At 41.6% G+C, this 19,642-nt stretch overlaps 1 protein-coding gene across 8 annotated transcripts in view; it reads right to left on the bottom strand.

The window, feature by feature from the left end:
- mtmr4 (myotubularin related protein 4) overlaps nucleotides 1–19,642 on the bottom strand; it is a 44,850-nt gene that overhangs the window by 11,274 nt on the left and 13,934 nt on the right. For 6 of the 8 annotated variants that reach the window (XM_041241028.1, XM_041241029.1, XM_041241026.1 and 3 more), the window contains 9 exons: nucleotides 11,309–11,398; nucleotides 7,587–7,703; nucleotides 5,607–5,639; nucleotides 4,366–4,448; nucleotides 3,540–3,706; nucleotides 3,164–3,260; nucleotides 1,409–1,522; nucleotides 925–1,121; nucleotides 64–192 (listed from right to left, as the gene is read on the bottom strand). In XM_041241028.1, the coding sequence (XP_041096962.1) occupies nucleotides 64–192; nucleotides 925–1,121; nucleotides 1,409–1,522; nucleotides 3,164–3,260; nucleotides 3,540–3,706; nucleotides 4,366–4,448; nucleotides 5,607–5,639; nucleotides 7,587–7,703; nucleotides 11,309–11,398 (1,027 nt within the window). The remainder of the gene's footprint in view (nucleotides 1–63; nucleotides 193–924; nucleotides 1,122–1,408; nucleotides 1,523–3,163; nucleotides 3,261–3,539; nucleotides 3,707–4,365; nucleotides 4,449–5,606; nucleotides 5,640–7,586; nucleotides 7,704–11,308; nucleotides 11,399–19,642) is intronic. The other 2 variants (XM_041241025.1, XM_041241030.1) reach the window with 1 other exon arrangement.

The following is a 19,642-nucleotide window of genomic DNA, read 5'->3' as shown; positions in this document are numbered from 1 at the left end:
AACATCACAAAGTATGTCTCTCCTATCCCCCTTCATTGCCTACTGCCAGTGATGCCAGCCTACCTTCACACTCGCAGCCTCCCCCCTTGGCTCTGTTGGCGACGGCTGCAGCGTAGGAGCGGGCGTCCAGGATCAGCAGCTTCTGAGGGGCCCCGGCGGCCTCTGGGTTGGGGCAGACTGTCAGGGAGGAATCTGGGAACGAAAGATCAAAATGAGTGCCACAAAATCGGGACTGCACACACAGGGAGTGCTTGGGAACACCAAACCGTGCATCTCTCTCACCCAACCACTGCAGGAAACTGATCCTTCCATTTCAAACAGCATAACGGGTAAGATACACTTGTACACTACGTAAGAGCTTTATTGTAGGGGTCATGAACCAATGTCGGCTTCCAGGCAGTTATGACATCCATGCAGGTACGTCTCACTGCAGTTTTTAGTAATACAGTGTAAATTCTGCTCGGTCAGTTTTGATTCCTTGACACACTGGTTGATCCAATGGTGATCCACTAGGAATCCAATTTTGTGTTGAGCCGCTACAAGTTGTGGGCTTTGTCAGCATGAAATGAAGCATGTACGATTATCTTAATCCCAAATGGTTACTTATCTCATAATGCATTCTAGTCGTATTTGCACCTACTGTAAAACTACCCTGTAACCTTGTATTGCCCTGTAACACCTGTACGGTCGCCTTGGATAAATTAGTTTATTGCCAAATAAACTAATACTATACATACGGAGCCTGCACTCTTGAGTACAGAAGGCCACAGATAAACCACCTCTGACCATCATCTGTTACTACTCTCAACCCAAATGATTGTTAAGTGTAATCTTTTCTGGCCTTTAAGCGCTTGGTTTAGAAGCTATACTGTAATATGACTAACAGGTTTCAACACGATGAGCCACACAGGAAGATATTCTCACCAAAGTCACTGTCGGAGGCGTCGCCCCCCTCGCTCCTGCTCCGAGGGTTGGCGGCGCCCCGTGTTTTCACCCCAGGGTCGAGCGCGCACGCCTTGGCGATGGATGTCACTAAATACTCGTCATCGGTGTTCCGCCAGCCCCACCAGCTGATCTCCGGCTGGCTGCAGCGTGCAATCACAGAGCCGTTCCGCTGGTGTCTGCAAAACAGTAAACGACAGGTCACTCGAAACTGCAGCGCACCACAGTGACAGCAAATGGACTTAATACTGGATTTTTAAAATAGGGTTTCTAATCAGAAACATCTTCTATTTAAATAAATCATAACTGCAGGGTTCAAGATTTCATATAGTTGTGATCATTAAAATTGTCTGCATTACAGTATGTGTTGCACGACTCATCAACTAAAACTGAAGGTGCATTTATTATTAGTTATTGTTACAATAACGCACACAGATCTATAATATTGCCCCTGTGTCTCCCTCACCTATACACCACAGCTGGAATTCTCTTCCATGACCTGAAGGAGGCGACGTGCTCCAGCTCTTTGTCTGTGATCCAGACAGGAACCAGCAGCTTTTGGGGGTAACTGGAACAGAGCCTGATGAGATAGAAAACAAGCCCTTGTTAAACAAAGACACCAGAAGGACCAGAGAGCAAGAAACAAACAGCAGGGTTTTTCAACCACAATAAACTCCCGATCACAGATTAAAAAGTTCTGATGGCACATTAAAGAATCTTGGATTTCCATTTTTAGATACATTGCCCCCAAAAACCAAAAGTTTTAATAATAATGTAATAAAAACTGCTCCTAGGGACTAAAAAAAAAAAGTATTATTTATTTTAAAAAAAGATCAGTGCAAACTTTAGCACTACAGTGTGGGGGCTAAGACAGATGCTCAATCTGGTAGATGCTCCATTTCTCACACACAATTGCCTATACTCATCACTGCTGAGGGTCATGATGATCTACTGCAGAGCTTTGTACGCATGATTATAACATGGCTCAATCGAGACACAGAATGTTTCATTTCAACCAGCGAATCACAGAAAGAATCAGAGTGTGGACGAAGACTTTGTTACACTTGGAAGGTTTAAGGAATGCATTTAGTGAAATGCAAAAAGAACAGGATGCTCTCAATTCACTGAACTATTGATTTCATGTCTTCTGTGCATGCGGCAATATATAGTTAATGAACGGAAGGTCACATTTATATTCTCTGAGTAAGCAGTGGAACCGAAACTTTAGTTGCAAGATCCCCTCTCCTCGGGTTTAAAGAGAAGAGAGTGAAAGATTCCCATTTTCTAATGTAGCATGGAGCCTTGAAAACTTAACTAAATGGAGTCTCTCTGTTTTAATGGAAATTGTCCGATTTGCCAGCTGGACAGAGATGGGTAACCGAGAGGACAGAAGTCTGGTCAGAAAGACTGCAGTATATTAGATGGCTATTAGAACTACACAATGTGATTTACAAAGGCAAATGCATACAATAACATTACCTGGAACAGTCACTGCAAAGCCAACTCAAAAAAAGCCCAATATAAGGATTTATTCCAAGCATTACCAAAGATTGGTTCAAATGTCCAATACACTGTGGCTTACATCCTAACTCTGGTCTCCCTTTATTTCGAAAGCAGTCTTTCCTCCACTGTGCGTCTCTTCCAAGGCTGTTTTCACAATTCCCCCCTCCTGCTGCTTACTGTATTTTGGCAGGTTTTCGGCACCAGTAACTCCTGCTCTGTTCATCAGGTACAGAACTTCTTGATCTGATCTAATTATACCCCAGCCAACGTGCTGCTGCTCAGCAAGGAGACCACCAGGAGATCAAGGCACGTCTCCACTGCCCTTACTTCACTGACTTTCTTAACTGCACATCGACTGAAGAGGACTGAAGGTGTTGGCGGTGCAGGAGAAAAAAAAAAACCTGCAATGTGGCACTGGAGAAAAGGAACAGCTTGCACTTCCATCGGCTTGCAATTGAAGAAACGATGAAGCCTTTTTCTGTGAACCGACATTATGTACCAGGAGTCCCTATGACTCCAGAGCAGCCAATAGCAGACACCCAAATGTAACAACTTTAACAGTGAGAAGATGACTGAGAATCTCCTTTTAGCTACCACCCCCCTCCAGCCTAGCTGCCTCACTGTGATATCCAAATAGAGTATGAGACCAGTACAGTTGCTTAAGCACAGATTGCTTTAGTCACTCTGAGGTACAGCAGGGTTAAGGGATGGCACTTACTTGTAGTTGCTATTGATATCAGACACTCTCCAGGCGTTCTGTAAATCAAAGCCCATTCTCACCAACTCCATCTCAAACCTGTGACGCACGTGATCTCCTTTGAAAACAGAAAACCAGGAGCAAATTTTAAAACAACTGGGAGTACATTTTTTTGCACTACACCTCATAGCAGGAAGTTCATTTCCTAGACAGGGATTCGGAGCAACAGCGTGCTCAATCCCTTATCCACAATCATTCTGGATACAATTCAAGACGCAACAGCCCATGGCTCGTCCGGTCCCCCCGGAGGTTGTGACCTCTTTGATTCAACAAGTCACAGGACTGACAATACCCCTCATGCCTTTATCTGGGTTCTCAAACACTCCAGTCCACTCACCAGGACGGCACAGGTGAACGTGCTGATCCTCCTCATCGACGCAGGCTCCCAGGCACCAGGCGTGATAGGCAAAGGTAAACAGCTCCTCCAACCTGGCCGGGTGAGCGATGGCCCTGTTCAGCCTCTTCAGCCACTCCTGGCCTTGTTTAAAGGTGGAGAAATGGCACCTGGAAGAGGAGTGGTAAAGAACACATGTTACATACAGAGCCAGCATCCCAAAGTGTGCTTGAATACAAACACTGGAGGTACGTGTAAGCTTTTGATGCCATCTATTAATATGTTTGTGATGTCAGTTACTACAGATGATGTAATGATCTACTCCTTTCTATTCAAAATATCAGGAATCGTGATATCGAGTCTATTTATCTACTTGTCTATTCTTCTGTATTGTACATTATCTAATTTTATTTCTTCCAAAAACTGCAAATTGTAGGTCACTCGTGTTATGCGAAATACTGTACTACTATTATGGCTTTCGGTAGATTACATGATGTTAAATAAAAAAAAAGATTCAAATTATGTTCAAATAGTTTTTTTTAATTATGTCTCAATCCTAAAATTCTAGGCGATGCAAAACTTTTGGCCAGTCATATGGTAACATCCCCAAAATATTGCATCTCTCAAGCACAACTGCCTAGTTGTGATGCCTCGAGAGATAAATACAGGCTTCCTAACCAACACGGATTACTACCAACGAACACTACAGTAAAAGAAACCCAAGTCTTAAGGGACAGCACCACTGTTTAAAAAGAGAGATATGGCTTTCTATTTGTAGTGTTCGAAATGGGTTGCACAGAAAACAAAGGTTTCAAGCCCTCGTCCGTACCTGACCACTTTGGAGTCTTTGCAGATGATGTGGAGCTGGAACATGTCCCGGCACTCCACATAATCAATCAGCCTCAGAGGCACCTGGAAACAGGCAGACAGAAGGCATGAGTCATGCTTGCAACCCTGGGCTTGCTGCATCAGAAAGGGCATGGAGAGCTGGCTGTGGAGAGGACGCGGTTCCAGCAGACTACACCAGTAGTGACATTGTTTTTTATTAGGAGGGAACAAAAAGCATCAGTAACAATCTGTGTCCCTTTTATAAATAAAAAAAAAGCAATTCAGAAAAAAACACTCTGCAAAAAACATTATTCTATGGGATTTTGTTTGCAACATGCAGCCTGTTTATTTCAGTGACAGCCACACACATCACACAGACTATTATGAGCAATTCAAGTCCTTGTGCATGCGACAGGAATCCGACATGTTGGCTGTTTTCATTTTTCATCCCTTGTTCAGGGAGGAATGAGGCCCTTCATTGCCAAATCAATAAATGCATAAATAAACAAAAACAATTCCATGGCTGTTTTGCAGTCATTTTGAATTCATATTTCATCACTGTTCTTAATAAAAGGGCCACTGCTTTTCTACCTGCAGTGTGGCGTTGCGAGGACGCCACACTGCAGGTCTCGATCCTAGCAACAGAACTGCAGATTCTATCACACCAAAGAGGTTGTATTTTGGTGCAGGCCTGTCTATACATATCTACGATTCATGAAGGCCATCCCTGATTCAAAGCATCAATGACTGAACAGATGGGTCTATTTTAATGATCTAAAACAATGTCGAATCATAATACCGCCACCCTAAAATCACGCATCTGTACACAGTCATGTTAATAAGTGGCTCAACAATAGCTAGCATTATGTGGCAAAAGGGAGCCTTTAAACATATTCTGTGGTATAAAAGGTGCTCTTATAAAGGGGGAGCACTGTATAGTGTTTAAGAGCATTCCGATCCTCCACTGCCAAGGTCATTAAGATAGACCCTGCAGGTAAACCATCTTTGGCATGATGCCAGGGTTAGAGTCCTGTCAAGGGGAGTGACGTGCCACTACAGCAAAAGGGCACACAAGTTTGTGCAAGACCTCAAACCTGAGCAAAAGTTGAGATTAGTCAGCAAGAGTACGACCGCACATATAATGGGTAACACGTAGGGTCCCTAGACTTAGAAGGAGCCTGGCGCTTTACCCAGTCGTGTGCTTCGAGCTGAAAAGCAAGACTGAGGGCACATTGTACTCACTGATATCTCACTGTCCACCCCCCGCGGAAGGGTCTAAAAACACAACAGTGAGGGAAACAGAAAGGAAGAATGAAAACAATGAAAAAGGGGGAAACAAAAAACAGAAAACAAAAATTTGAAACAAAAGCAAGACAGCAAAATAATTTGAAAAGGTTGAAATTAAAGCCGAGCCAAGCAAGCCAACTCCACTAAATATATCTGATACACAGTCTAGACCAATTCATCTAGCATGATTGGTTTGTACCCTCTGCCCCTAGCCTTAAACTTCATAACACCTGCTCTGAATTCTACAAAGTACCCCTCTAAAAATAAAGCTGCTTATAGATCAACTGCTTTCATGCAAAGAGAGAGTTTGACAATATACCTTCCTCTAAAGGGGGTGTATTAATCGTGCAGAACCCTAAATAGCGGGTCAGCTCCATTCCATTCACTAGCCAGGGTCAGACTTCTAGTACGCTTGCATTTAAGAAAGACCCAGGAGGGCTCATCACACACCTATGAGAGACTGCTCCGAATTAATTTATACTAGTATACATATGTATATGTATTTTATTTTTCAGTTTAAAAGGCACTGGTGGCTAGTTAGCACTAATCTTGAACTATCCTACTGTTACTTGGGTCTGTGAAACTAGTTATATTGCATGAATCTTTAAGTTACCAAGTTCTGAAGGAATACAAACATAAAAATATTCAACCAATTGCTTATGTCAATACTCCTCAGCTTTCTCATTTTACAATGGCAGATTTGCCAATTATTGTGCATGTGTCATGTTTTAAATAATTAGTCCACACTTGCTGGAAGTCATAAAAACACAACCGTAACAGGAAACAATTCAAAATGCAATCAAACATTTATCAGTGCCGCTTCTTTCAATGTCCACTTCTGATATAGACGTGTTACAAGTAAATTAGCGCCACAGTGACGACCTGCAGCCCACTGAGAGTCAGGAAAAGAAAGTGTAACATTTATAATGTACACATCATAATGTATATAATGTTATAATGTAAGCTGTCACATGTTTCACTGTGACAGCCATGGTGTGGCATTAAAAAGCTTAAGTATGTCTCATTAAACTCACACCGAACCCTAGAAAGGTTCAAACTGTTATGCAATCTTAAGATCTGCTCTCGACAGCCACGGGCTGGACAGCGCAGGACTAACCAACTAAACAAGACCAGGCCACTGGCTGACACAGCTGCTGTTGCCACAACTCACAGCCCTACAGATGTATCGCAGTCTGTTGCCCTTCAGCGTCAAGTGTTTTATCCCTGTGCTCTCCTCCACAGGCCATGCTGGGTATTACAGTGTGACTGTCTTCAAAGCCAAGGCTAGGTTGCCCTTCAAAGCTATCCTCGCTCACAGCAGTTCTAAATGAAGCCAGTAGCATCTTCAGCAGAAAACACTGTTAGCAAGAAATGAGTCAGCAGCCTACTAAAAACATTAGTCATTTTATAACACTACAAAAGGGGGAGGTGTACTGGGTAACTATTAACACTGCAGTGCTTGTAATGTTATTGCTAGATTCACAAGCCACTATGGTTTTATTTCACTGTGCAGTGCAAAGTGCCAAACAATCCTGCTTTTTTTAATCCTGGAAACAAACAAGCAAACAGTGGCCATAACAACCCTGCTGATACAAATAACGGCCGCTGACACGCTGTGTGAGTGGGTCCTAGGGGGACTATATTTTATGGGGGTGGCATTACTAGCCAGTACTGCCAAAGCATGCTCGGTGAAACTTTCCCTTTTTAAACATTTCAAAAAGAGGATCTAAATTAAAACCCTAACTGCTAAACATGCAACTAGAGTGTTAATATTAGGTCTTCAAATCAGTAACAGAGAAGAAACATGAAATGTAAATGGCATTGAATAAAAGATGCAGAAAAGAAAAGAAAATATCCCTTAAAAAAAAATAAAATTAAGCATGCAATTGAAAGCAGAGGGGCGATTCTTTTTTTTCTTTCCTAACTTTTACTTACATTGATAACGGAGTCTTTGAACTTAATGTGAATCCTGTAATTGGATATCGCAATGATGGCATCGTCGGCACGGCCGAGATATTCAACCCCCTCCCCCTGGAGTACTGGGAACGGCACCTGAAAAAAACAAAGACAAGGTTGCGGACACACGAAACTGCAGGACGAAGCACTCGGAGCTAAGACTCAATGTCACAGTCAATCCCACCCAAAGGTCGAAAGGTCAGACAAGCTCCTTCATCCAGACAGAAATCTTTCACTTCTGTCATCTACACACCTACAATGGTGGGGGAGACCAAGAAGTAGGGGCATCAGGTCCCAGAAAGGTAGCATTTAATGTATACCTCAACTAGACACACAAACTCAAAACACAGATTAGAGGAAATATTACACTGCAGGTATTGGCACTACTGGAGCTGACATAAGTTTCTGAACCATGTTCCACAAAACTACCTGTATATCTTCTTACAATCAGCACTCACAGCAGGTATACTTTCTGTGGTACAGAGGACACTGGCAAGGTCAGTATTCAAAACATCCAACAGTGAGCCAAGGGGGTCTGCAGTTTGGTTTTGTTTTTGACTGAGGCAGTTAGATCTCTGGTTTGCAGTGGTCAGGGACTCATTTACTCAAGGCAATCCGAGTCACTTGTGTGTTGAGATTTATTCAGTTTGTTCTCTCGACAGTCAAATATGCTGCACGTCAAAATTCAAAAAGGACCGAGACGCTTTTCCAGCAAGAGAAAAAAAGGATTCCAGCAAAAGGTTACGGTTTTGTTCTGGGCGTGCTTTTGTTTATTCCCTGATCAAGCTTGTTTATATGTTTCTGAGGAGGTTTACATTTGACTGAACAACATAGAAAAAGCCATTGCCATTGGATTGCCAAAACCAGAACTAAAACATGTGCTGAATGTTGAAAAAACGACTAGTCATGCTGACACAAGGGTTTATTATGAAAACAGTTTACTTTGCAGATATACTGAGATTGAAAAGCACACCCTTTAAAAGGTAGATTCTTGCCTATCCATTTTGTATTTTAGATACTTTAACATATTATCAAAATCAGTAATAGCTTTCGGATAAGCTTTACTCACCAATTAAATTTGGAATTCCAGAGACTGTTTGTGTTGTCATAGTGTATTGGTTTAGCAATTACAGCACCATGAAAACTGTCAGAATGATGTTTGACACCATCTGCAAATTCCATATTAAAAATAACCCTAACAGAACGCGTGGAGAAAGACGAGATCAGTCTGCACAATGGTTGGGAGTATGTAACAGACAGCAGAAGAAATGAGGCCGGGTCTGAAATACAAAGATGAAGTCTCCAAGAGATTATAGATTTTTAAATACATATGCCTGAAGGTTTTAATAGAAAGGAACGATAAATCGTTACATCATTAACTGTGTAGTAAATGACCTCACAAACACATTCATAGATTTAAATAGAAATAAGTCAAAAGTACAAACGTATTAAAATATAAATACATTTTATATTTCCTGAGAAAAAACAATAATACGTTTTTCAAAGCACGTCATCTACAATGGAGTTCCAATTGAAGTGAATAATCACGCTGTTTATAATTTACTATAGGTGTGCAGAGAATGTGCTTTCTATTTTCATTGTCCTGGGTGGGGCAAAGTTCAACCCACTGGGGTCACCTGTGCCTGCTAATACGAACGTCTCTGTTGACAAGTGAATCGAACTCCGAGTACATATGGAACAATCGGACTATTCTTGCCACAGCCATGCCTGCTATTACCTCAGATCCATTCACCCTCGATTAACAGCATATCTGAATTATAACTCAGCATATCTGAATTATAACTAAAAGTTTAACCTTAATACCACAACCCCTATTAAAAAAAATGACTCTTAATCCCAAGCAACAGCTCTAACAGTGCAGTTGAGCATTCTGTATAGAGTGTATACTTTCAGTAGCAACATAAAAAAAACTTCACGGTCTAGTTTCTTGATTTGAATGGCTAGGGTCTTACAATCTGCCACTGTTAAGATCAAAATGAACAGAGCCCTATGTATTTAGGGAGCACACTCTGGGCACAATCCACTGGTTAAGGAATGACACAATTTCAGATCTTGCCTACTATGACAGGACCTCTTGCCAATTTCAGTAAACTACAACAGCATGTTTTCACACGCATACATGTTTATCATTTGGAAAAATACAAATATATCTAGGGAGTGGAGGCATTTCCACATGAGTCACTTTAACACTGTCTGGGATGAAGCCATCATAAAAACGGAGTTTTAAAAACTATTGATATGTGGTATGTGGGGCTCCCAAGACTCAGTATCCTGGCAGTAACTGAAGCCGTGCTCATTCTCTGCATATGGCGAGTCTTGTTAGCTTAACTGCGGCTCTCGGTACTGTGCTGCTAATAATGGCGCTTAGTTCAGGGCTATCATTGACTCCACGTCACGGAAGGAGGGAGCCAGAATATTAAACAGCTCCACAGCAACAGGGCACCTCAATGAATCCCACCAATGAAGCAGCACAGCACCACAATGCATTACTCTTATCAACCTGCGGAACAATCGTTTCATTCTGCAAACAATCCCGTATAAGGAGTCCTGGGAAATCAACCTTGTTAAATCCCTGATCAATGTTTGCCATAAGCGTTTCTGAATCCAACAGAACCCTGTGCATTTCAAACAGGCTGTAATCGCGACTCTTCCACTTTTATTCATTCTCAAAACCCAAAAGGCAGAAACCTGCAGAACACGCTGGTAAAAGTTATTAATACACCACCTGTCTGCCTACTTTCAAATGGCAGCTGAGTAATGTGTCATCATGGAATAGGAGCATTTCTTCGCACAAGCTGACCCACCAGTGTGTCTCACTTTGCAGGCAGCATAACGGTCAAGACACTGCTCAGGCAAAAAACAGCAATTAACTGAAACAACCTTTTGCCACCCCCAAGCTGGTCTGAAATCAAGCTAGTGACCTCAAGAGAATGCCAATATTCAGACTCTCTGAAGTATTCATTTGCATGGTATGATTACACCACACAACACTCCCCCGCAACAAATGTGGAGTTTTAACACCCCTCTGCATTTCTCTCACTGTAATCTCCAACCTGGAATTTAACTGTTGCATACCTGACAAATCAACAGCGTGCTTATTAAGGGAAAACTACACTGAAAGCAAATTGACAACTTGGTCAGTTATTCTATAAGTCAGCTATTTTAATTATTTGTAAATTACAAATCTAACAGTGTTAATTTCTCTACAGCTCATGGGACACAGCCAACGGCAGTCCAACCTGAGTCAATATAAGAATAAAAATTGAGAGTTTATCAGCCCTGTGGGCTTCCTAAATCAGTTTTATTCTGACGGAGATGTGATTACTAAGCCCCCACCCCCCAGGTTCTGCTGCCCTGAAGGAAGCAGCAGCAGGAGGAAGCACTGGGAGTCAGTCAGAGGTGAGTCCCTGAAAAAGCAACTGCATCTCTGCGAGTAATTCACCAGGATGAGGGCTTCATACCTGCTTTGGTCCAAGCCCTGTGTCAGTGTGCATGTCAATGCACAGCTGAGGTCACCTTGGATATTTCCTCAGTTTACATTAAACAACAGGTCTTCTTATCCTTCTTATGAAGGTAACAGTTTATATGACTTCTGTAGCAAAAAAAAAAAGCGTTTAGCGTGTGGCAAGATGTTCTGCTGACAGCTCTACAGCAGAGTGTGTGTGTGTGTGTTGCAGTACCTGCAGGCTCTCCTCTTCCTTCACCAGCTCCTTGTGAGGGAACAGGTCCTTGGCCTGAATGTACTCCAGGCTGGGAGGTCCCTCCTCACCCTGAAACAGAAGAGAGATGGTCACTATAATAATAATAATAATAATAATAATAATAATAATAATAATAATAATTTATTTTTATATAGCGCCTTTTCACAGTTGACCACCATCACAAAGCGCTTTACAAGATACGAGACTAGGGTGTGTGAACTATGCATCAGCTGCAGAGTCACTCACAACACCGTCTCACTCAAAAGACAGTGCACAAGGAGGTTAAGTGACTTGCTCCGTGGCTGTGCTGGGATTTGAACCGGAGGGATGGTCATTATCCAGACCACACTGTACACAGGAGGGATGGATCCAGATCACACTATACAGAGGAGGGATGGATCCAGATCACACTGTACACAGGAGGGATGGATCCAGACCACACTGTACACAGGAGGGATGGATCCAGACCACACTGTACACAGGAGGGATGGATCCAGACCACACTGCACACAGGAGGGGCTGGTATACAATTTACATGGTATGATAACCGTCAAAGAAAATACCACGGTCACCTTTATATCATGGGATACAGTACAACATGCAAGTTCTAAAATGACGGCTTACTGAAAATGGAAAAACACTAAAATCAGTACTAAAATATAAAATAGCCAAAGCATTCCGTGAAAGGAAGTGTGATTTGTCTTCTTTTGTGACTGTAGGGAGAACGACCTTTGCAAGTGAAATGGCACTGATGGTGTAAATGGGACCAACAGTACAACCGTACTGCGTTATAACCAGTTCTATGCTTTATAAAGGGTGTAGCTGCTATACCCATATCTCAAACATTCTATTACAAAAGTCAATTAGAATCTGCCAACTCATGCTGTTTAATAAAAAAAATAATAATAATAATAATTTGATGTCATTACACTATACAATACTGATGCAAGCTACACTATTTTGTCTATCTTGTGTCCTTTTCTAATATCTTTCCCAATCTAAAAGAAAATATTTTTCACTTTATCAAATAGATCACTCTTCCAACCAGTTGAAAAACACAAGCTAAGGGTAGCACTGTGATCTCCTGCTTCATTGCAACTTAGCACTAGATCAATGTGACAAATCATGAAAAACAAATGAAACATTTACTCTGTGCAATGCAAGGCATTTTGCATTAATCACATTTGTACTGGGTAACGCTGAATCTAGTTACCTGAAGATTAATACAAACACAGATTGCTGGAAAACAGCTAAAAATATAAAACACTGGTTAGCTTTTGCTCCAATTAAAAAACACAAAAAAAGGTTTTCTAGTATGTTAGTTAATTATACGGCAATATTCAAGCGAAGCGCTGTGATCGCCTGCTTCATTGTAACTTAGCAGAACAGATGAACGTGACAGAAATCATGAAAAACAGATTAAACATTTACTCTGTGCAATGTAACCACAATTCGGAATTTGAAGTGAAGGACATTTAAAAAAAAAAAAAAAAAAAAAAAAAATCATTTTTAACTGCAACAATAACAGCGAGTAACCTTTACCACAATGTAGGGATTACACAATATTACTTAAAACCTTTGAAAGACCATTCGGATGGGCAGCTCATTCATTTCAATAGGTTTTGTGAGCACAGTCAGCAAGCAGTTAAAACATTATCCCTGTAGGAGATGCAGTGTTGCTGCTTACGATACTAAATGTCTACAAAAGTAACCAGACTGACTTACAAATATTGGTCGTTCACATCCAATTATCGTATCAGGGAACCCTTAATACCTCAGGACTAGGTAAGCTGTACTGTGTAAAGTTGAATCAAGTTACCTGAAGACAATTTAATACAAAATAGGCGCTGCTTGAAAACAACTAACACAATGCAAACCAAATTGGCTTTGTTATTCATTTATATAAGAACAGGAATCCTGCTGTCCCTCCCTGATTTCACGGTATCAATTATATTCCATTAACTATGTATTAGGAGTTTAGTCGCAAAAACAGTTTTCAAAAAGCCAACAGATGTGCAACAGCAGCCATCGGTTTGCTGGACTCCCCAGTTTCCTACTCACTGCTTGCCTACTGTGCGTGTCTAGTCTACATTCTGCAGCAGGCAGCCTGGGCCAATCAGAGAACAGCACAGAGTTTTATTGATCTGTTCTGTCGCAGTCATGGGAGTCAAGCCAGATAAGTAAATTAGACAAACAGGCTGCAGAGCACAATGTACGGGCTGTCATATGGGTAGGTCAAAAACTATTTAAATTTAAAAAAAAAAAAGGGAGTGAAAAATTATATCTACGCATCCTACTGAGATTCCAGATCTCTCTCAAAATCAGTCATATCTTCCTGCACAGCACAAGTGGAGAAGTAGAGTCACCGCAGCGCCACCTACTGACTGAAATCTACTGTGCGGCTGTATCTGTAACACTGAACCTTGATCCTTCGCCTTGAACAGCTGTCTGGAAAACCAAAGCATGTACTCACAAGCAAACACACGTCCTATTCAGCGGTTTCAGGAGTTAGTGTCTGCCAAGGAAAACTTTTAAGCAGAATGTGGACGGAGTATAATATACTCACATGTTCTTAACACAGGATAATACAGATTATGGCTTTACCCAAAACCCAATCTATCCACTGTTTTTGTTCCACTTACCACTGACTTAAGCGCCCAGCACTCCCTGCTTCATATTGCACTGTGGCATGTTCAGGTGTTGGCAAAGATTGCCTGTAATGCAGACAGCAGGTTCTGGGAAATAGATACATTACGTGGTATGATGATGGAAGCCAGAGTTGCTCATATATAATGCAAGATTAATGCTGCAGATATCTTTAAAGCGGTCATACAGAAAAGGATCAGTAGTGGCTATCTGAAAGTGATATTGTTCCCTGAACCAAACACTTCAAAGCACGCCGGCAGAATCTAGGACGTGATGACCTATTTTTGCATTCGTTTTGGTCTTTGATTGGTGGGACTAATTTAATTTGCAACAATAATTGATTCCACATACCATGAATGTAGGTCACAGAGACCACATCTTTCAAGTATAGCAGCATTGAGAGAGTTATTAAAGGCTACAGCATGTCCTGGGAACCAGGGGTATAACAATGCAGGGCAATTGTTTGAAGATTCCAATCAAAATGTAACGTTTTTTTTTTAACGATACCAACAAGTGAATCTTGAATTGCTGTAAAGTTACGTATAGATAACTTGAAAAGCACATACGGCATGTTTGAAATTCTGTCTACAAAGCTGTGACGCCTGGTAACTCCTGTAGGACTGTAGATCACAATCATATAATTATCATCCCTAATCCCTGTGTGATTCCTAAACACAGCAATAATCAGTACCAGATGTTCAGCAGTCTCACAGTCATACTGGCTGAATCTTAATAACAATCATCCAGTAGGAATTTGTGAATTTTAACAGTTACTGCATTATCCACTGAACTACTTCTGTTTTAAATAGCTTGCCATCTGTATACCTACTTATCTGACAAAATACAAAACAACAACGGACGGATGAGTTTATGCTTTTTAATTTACAGGACTTCAATAAAGCATATTCTAACAAAATGTCTTGAATTGTACTGAATACTACGTGTCCCATGCTATGGGATTATATGTGATTAATCATTCAATCTCTAATAGTAGTACAGCATGCACAGTAGTTTTATCCAGCTACTCTGTTTCACACTTGCCACTAGTTCATTGGCAGGGGTGTGGAATTCTTGAAAAAAACAGGATCTCGTCCAAGCGACGAAATGCTATAAAAATCTACTTGCCCCTTTCCCTCCTCTTACCAATGTCATATTTCTTTAGCTTTTTGTACAGTCCTGCTCATCTTACAATAGCAGCACTCCTCAGCATGGCAGTTCTAATAGCCAGGAGGCGTCTGCAGAACGAGCGAGTCCCTTCTCTGGGTTCTCTCAAAGCAGGTCACGTTTCCTGCGACGGACTGAATCTGCAGCAGACCCATGGCACAATAAAGTGCCGTGGTGCAGGCTGTCAGCCTGTCTGATGTTGGCACTGTAAATACTGCTTGCTAAGGAGATAAAAAAAAAAAATCAATTAAAAAAAAAAAAGACATGCAGGCTTGATTTGCAGAACAGGAGGTTTAATATTCCCTGCCGGCAGCAGAAGTCTTGTGATGCCCAGTGTATGAAGTGAGCCTGCGTAAAGGCCTTGAAAAATAGGAGAGCCAGTGCACGTCCCTTCCACTCCTTCACAGGCGCTATCACGCATGGGGTTAACACCGGCTGCGGAGATATGGGCCGGGCTGTCAGGACTCTGACAAACACTCAGGAAAGAAGATAAGCTTTTCCAGGATTAAAGACATTCGAGCTCAGAGGAAAACAGAGGCACCCTGTAGAACAGCACAAAGTGTAATTAAAAAAAGTAGTGACAGTGAATCAGCAAGCAGGCAATCTAATCTTACTGTCACAAGCAGAGGAGCCTCTGTTCCTACACTGTGCTCTGTACCATTAACAGCAGAACACCCTTAGATATGAGCTGTTGCTATTATTACTCTCTTAATTATCCAAATAGCAATGCATTTTTTTTTCTCATCTCAGATTTTCCCCGCTTGGTTCTTAGTTCTTTTGTTTCCTGAATATAATATTGGCTACAAATGCACAAGGTGCTTAATAACTTCAAAAAGGATACCACAAGAGACCTAGATTTTCATACTAAATTCATCACAAATTGGCCATGAAAATCCTGTATTGACCCAGGGAACTACAACAGAGTCAGAGTGCTTGGACCTGATCAAGAGTGAAGTGGTTCAGTACCATCAAACACCACGCAAGTCCTTTGTAGTGCACCTAATGGTTTATGGGTTTTAACCCTTTTATTGATACAAATGTATGTAACACAGCTCTTCTTAAGTTTTTTATTTAACAAAACACTGGGGATCACTTTAACCTTACATCGTCCATTAGGACCATGACATGCACATCTGCATCAGTGACATTCGTGCACCCTTCTCTTAACACAGTTTCACCGCCTGTTCTATACAGCACTATAATTACGTCATTTTAACAGAGCCATGCACTCTGGTTAATAGAATTTGACACATCTCATTAGACGCAATCCAACTGCTAATCAATGCAATACGTTTTAAAAACTGTGCAAACAGGGTGGAGGCTGGAGCCTGAGACAGAAGGTGCAGCAACAGCGCTCTGCAGAAACCACAGTGCTCATGTCACCTCACATGAACCTGTTGGGATGGATCTGCATTGCAGCAATGGGCCTGGCTGCCACTGCCGAATGGACCAGAGATACTAATGCAAATAAAGAAAGAAAGAAAAGGATGCATTTAAAGTGTTTCCACTGTCAAGGGTACTTCACAGCCCAGTTTCTGTATGGCTGTCAAGTATGGATTAGCTTTGACAAGTATCACTCTGGACCCTTTATAAGCTGCAGTGCTGAATAACCCTGTTGACGCGCTGGTTCAAGTGCGTGTGGTCGCTCTGGAAGCTGTGCTTGTACTGCGCAAGAGGCATTGCTCTTGGCAGGTAGTGAAAGCCGGGAGGCTTATTGTAGGTCATTAAAAATTCAAACAAAAAAAGGGGGAAACCTGACAAAAGGGAAACTCACACTGGGAAGCATGAATATAAATGTTGTGGGTAGCAGCTCAGCTGCAGGAAACATCCTTGTTGTTTTCCCCCCATCGAGATCCCTGTAATACCAGTCTTTCGTTCCACCTCGCTGCCTTTGAAACTGTAGTGAAAGCAGAGTCACAAGAGGCGTCCTTGCAGAATTCATAATGAGCCCAACCCAGAACAACACGCTGCTGTATATGAAACACACTGCAGACTCAGAGTTCTAGCAATCCTGACTCCAAACACACTATACTAACATACCAATCTAGCATTTTAAATCAGCACTGTTTCTTACAGTGTACTGTGCCTCAGGTTACAATGCAGACTAGACTGTAAGAATTCAAAACAATAATCTGGACAGTTATGGTGCTTGAAGACAGCAGTGGAGAACCCTCTAGCTCCAAATATTACTACTACTACTACTAATAATAATATAAAACAGTATTAAAATCCAGCAACACGCACCATTGTAGGTAAAAGATCACTTTTCACTGATGGCTATAGTGCGCTGTGATTAGTCAATCCACAGAACCCCAGCCATATGGATTACTGACATTACATTACTGCAGATAACAAGTTCTGGTCCAATTTACAGAGAGCTGCTTTCTCCTCCAAGAACAGGTTTCCCTTTTACCCCCCGAAAGGCCCTCTAACGTGATATTAGCTTATGTTACCTTTACCTACACTACTTACGAGGAGGTAGGCAAACCTGCATAATCGTTCATTATTTTGACTGTAGCTTCTGGGTAATATGATCTGTTGAAAAGCCAAGCTCACAAAAACAGCAAGCACAAAAAAAGTTCTTATTGAAAATGATTATGGTCTGGTTACAGCAGTCCTTTGTGGTCTTTGTTTGGATATTTTATTCACACATCGCGGGTCATTAATGAACCTGGAGAAAGGGAAAGTCTTTTATAAGCATCCTAGTTCATCCACATCCCTGCTGCAGCAAGCTCCCACTGCAATGACTTGTGCGTTGTGGGAACACAAAACACGAATCGTTGCAGGAGGGAACGTGATCATTTTGCATGCAGCTCGTGTACAATATAACAATATTTTAGCTAACTTTAGCCTTAAAAAAAGAACGCAATGCCCGGTTCTTACTCCCTGGCTCTTGCTTTGATTTGAAAACGGGATGAAAAGGCTGTCAATCAAACGGGGATGAATCCCTCCGCTGAGCTGTCCTTGATCTCAAAGGCTCTCCTGGAGGGAAGTACCTCAACATCACATTCCAAACCCCCCCCCCCCCCCCCCAAAAAAAAAACACACCATGCCCATGACAGCAAGACAGGAGTAAAACAAAGCCATAAATCAAACAGAGGGTAAATACCAACACAGTCCTTTGAACAGTCGTGTTCCTAGTGTTAGCGTCCCTCAACCTTTGAAGCACTCCCATTTCAACACCCATCCCCCTCATCAGGCACACACAACCCTTGTATATAAAATGGTCATTTATTTATTAATTTATTTTTAATTACCTAGCTCAACCTTTTCATCTCAAGGACAGTGTTTACAGTGATATAAAAGAGAAATTCAATCATTCACCTTTTTATAAACACATTGTTTTACTGATAAACTGGGTGCTCAAAGTGCAGGAATACAAGTGGTTTCAGTGATATAACTGTGAAAGAGGAGAGCAGTTCAGTCTGAATGCCTTTCTTACTGTCTGGATTGTGCTGTGTCACTCTGCCTACAGCAACACCCCTCCCCCACCAAACAACCCACTGCCATTCCACAGCCCCAGAATAAAGAGCTCCTTAAAATACTCTTCTAACCAAGCACACAGCCCCCACACACACGAGAGCAAAGTATAGGACATTCACAGCACCACGACACCAGTGTTTTCTTTGTCGTCATCGTCCTCCCCAATCTTCGACAGATTTTAAAATCCTGTAATGCATTTCTCAACCTGTCAATATCTGACAAGCACAGAAAATTTAAAATCAAGAAACAAAAATGGCCAAAAAAAAAAAACACTGAGCTTTTTAGTAAATGAAATTACATGCAAGTATAAATTGTCTGTCAGGTATTGTAGGTATAGGGTTCAGGAACACAGCCAAGGAATCAAATTACATTTTTGATGTATTTATTTTGGGTTATAAATACAGTAGCGTTACATTTCCCAACAGTATGGTTATAAAAATGTGTCCTCGATGTTTGTATTGTATGGCACTGTACTGTACTGAAGAACAGGCAGGCAGGCAGGCATTCAATTTGGAGTAAAGGTCACGGCTGGCGCATGTTTTAACGCGCTACATTTGCGCTCATGTTTAAAGGCATTCATAACTTAAACAAAAGGAACGGTTTTGGTGTTAAGATTTTCTTCACTTTGTTTGTGTGCGGTCCATTTGTCTCAAGAGAAGAACCAGCCAAGTAATCTCTTCCTTACAACTGCTGGCACTCATCGTTTGTTCCAGTGCGATTCACAACCTTTTACTACACCTGGTTGCCATGGAAACACACAATATATATCCGATTTTGTTAGGAGACCTCCCACTGGTATAAAAAGAGCCAAGTTCAGGGAAGAAGAAACACAGAGCTTGCAGCAGGGGTGGGTTAGGAATCTCACTTTCCTATGTGTAAATATTTTTTAAAGTTTAAATATTTAAAAACACTGTGTTGGTGCGTGATCAAGCCCTAACAAAGAGAACATAGCATCGACGGGCCGTGCTTTGCTATACACGGATACAATTCTGCCACCGACACACAGATACTCGTTTTGAT

This window comes from Polyodon spathula, unplaced genomic scaffold (assembly GCF_017654505.1).
Source record: "Polyodon spathula isolate WHYD16114869_AA unplaced genomic scaffold, ASM1765450v1 scaffolds_740, whole genome shotgun sequence".
NCBI lineage: Eukaryota > Metazoa > Chordata > Actinopteri > Acipenseriformes > Polyodontidae > Polyodon > Polyodon spathula.
Note: the sequence above shows the minus strand (reverse complement) of the source record. Positions and strands in the feature narration are given on the sequence as shown.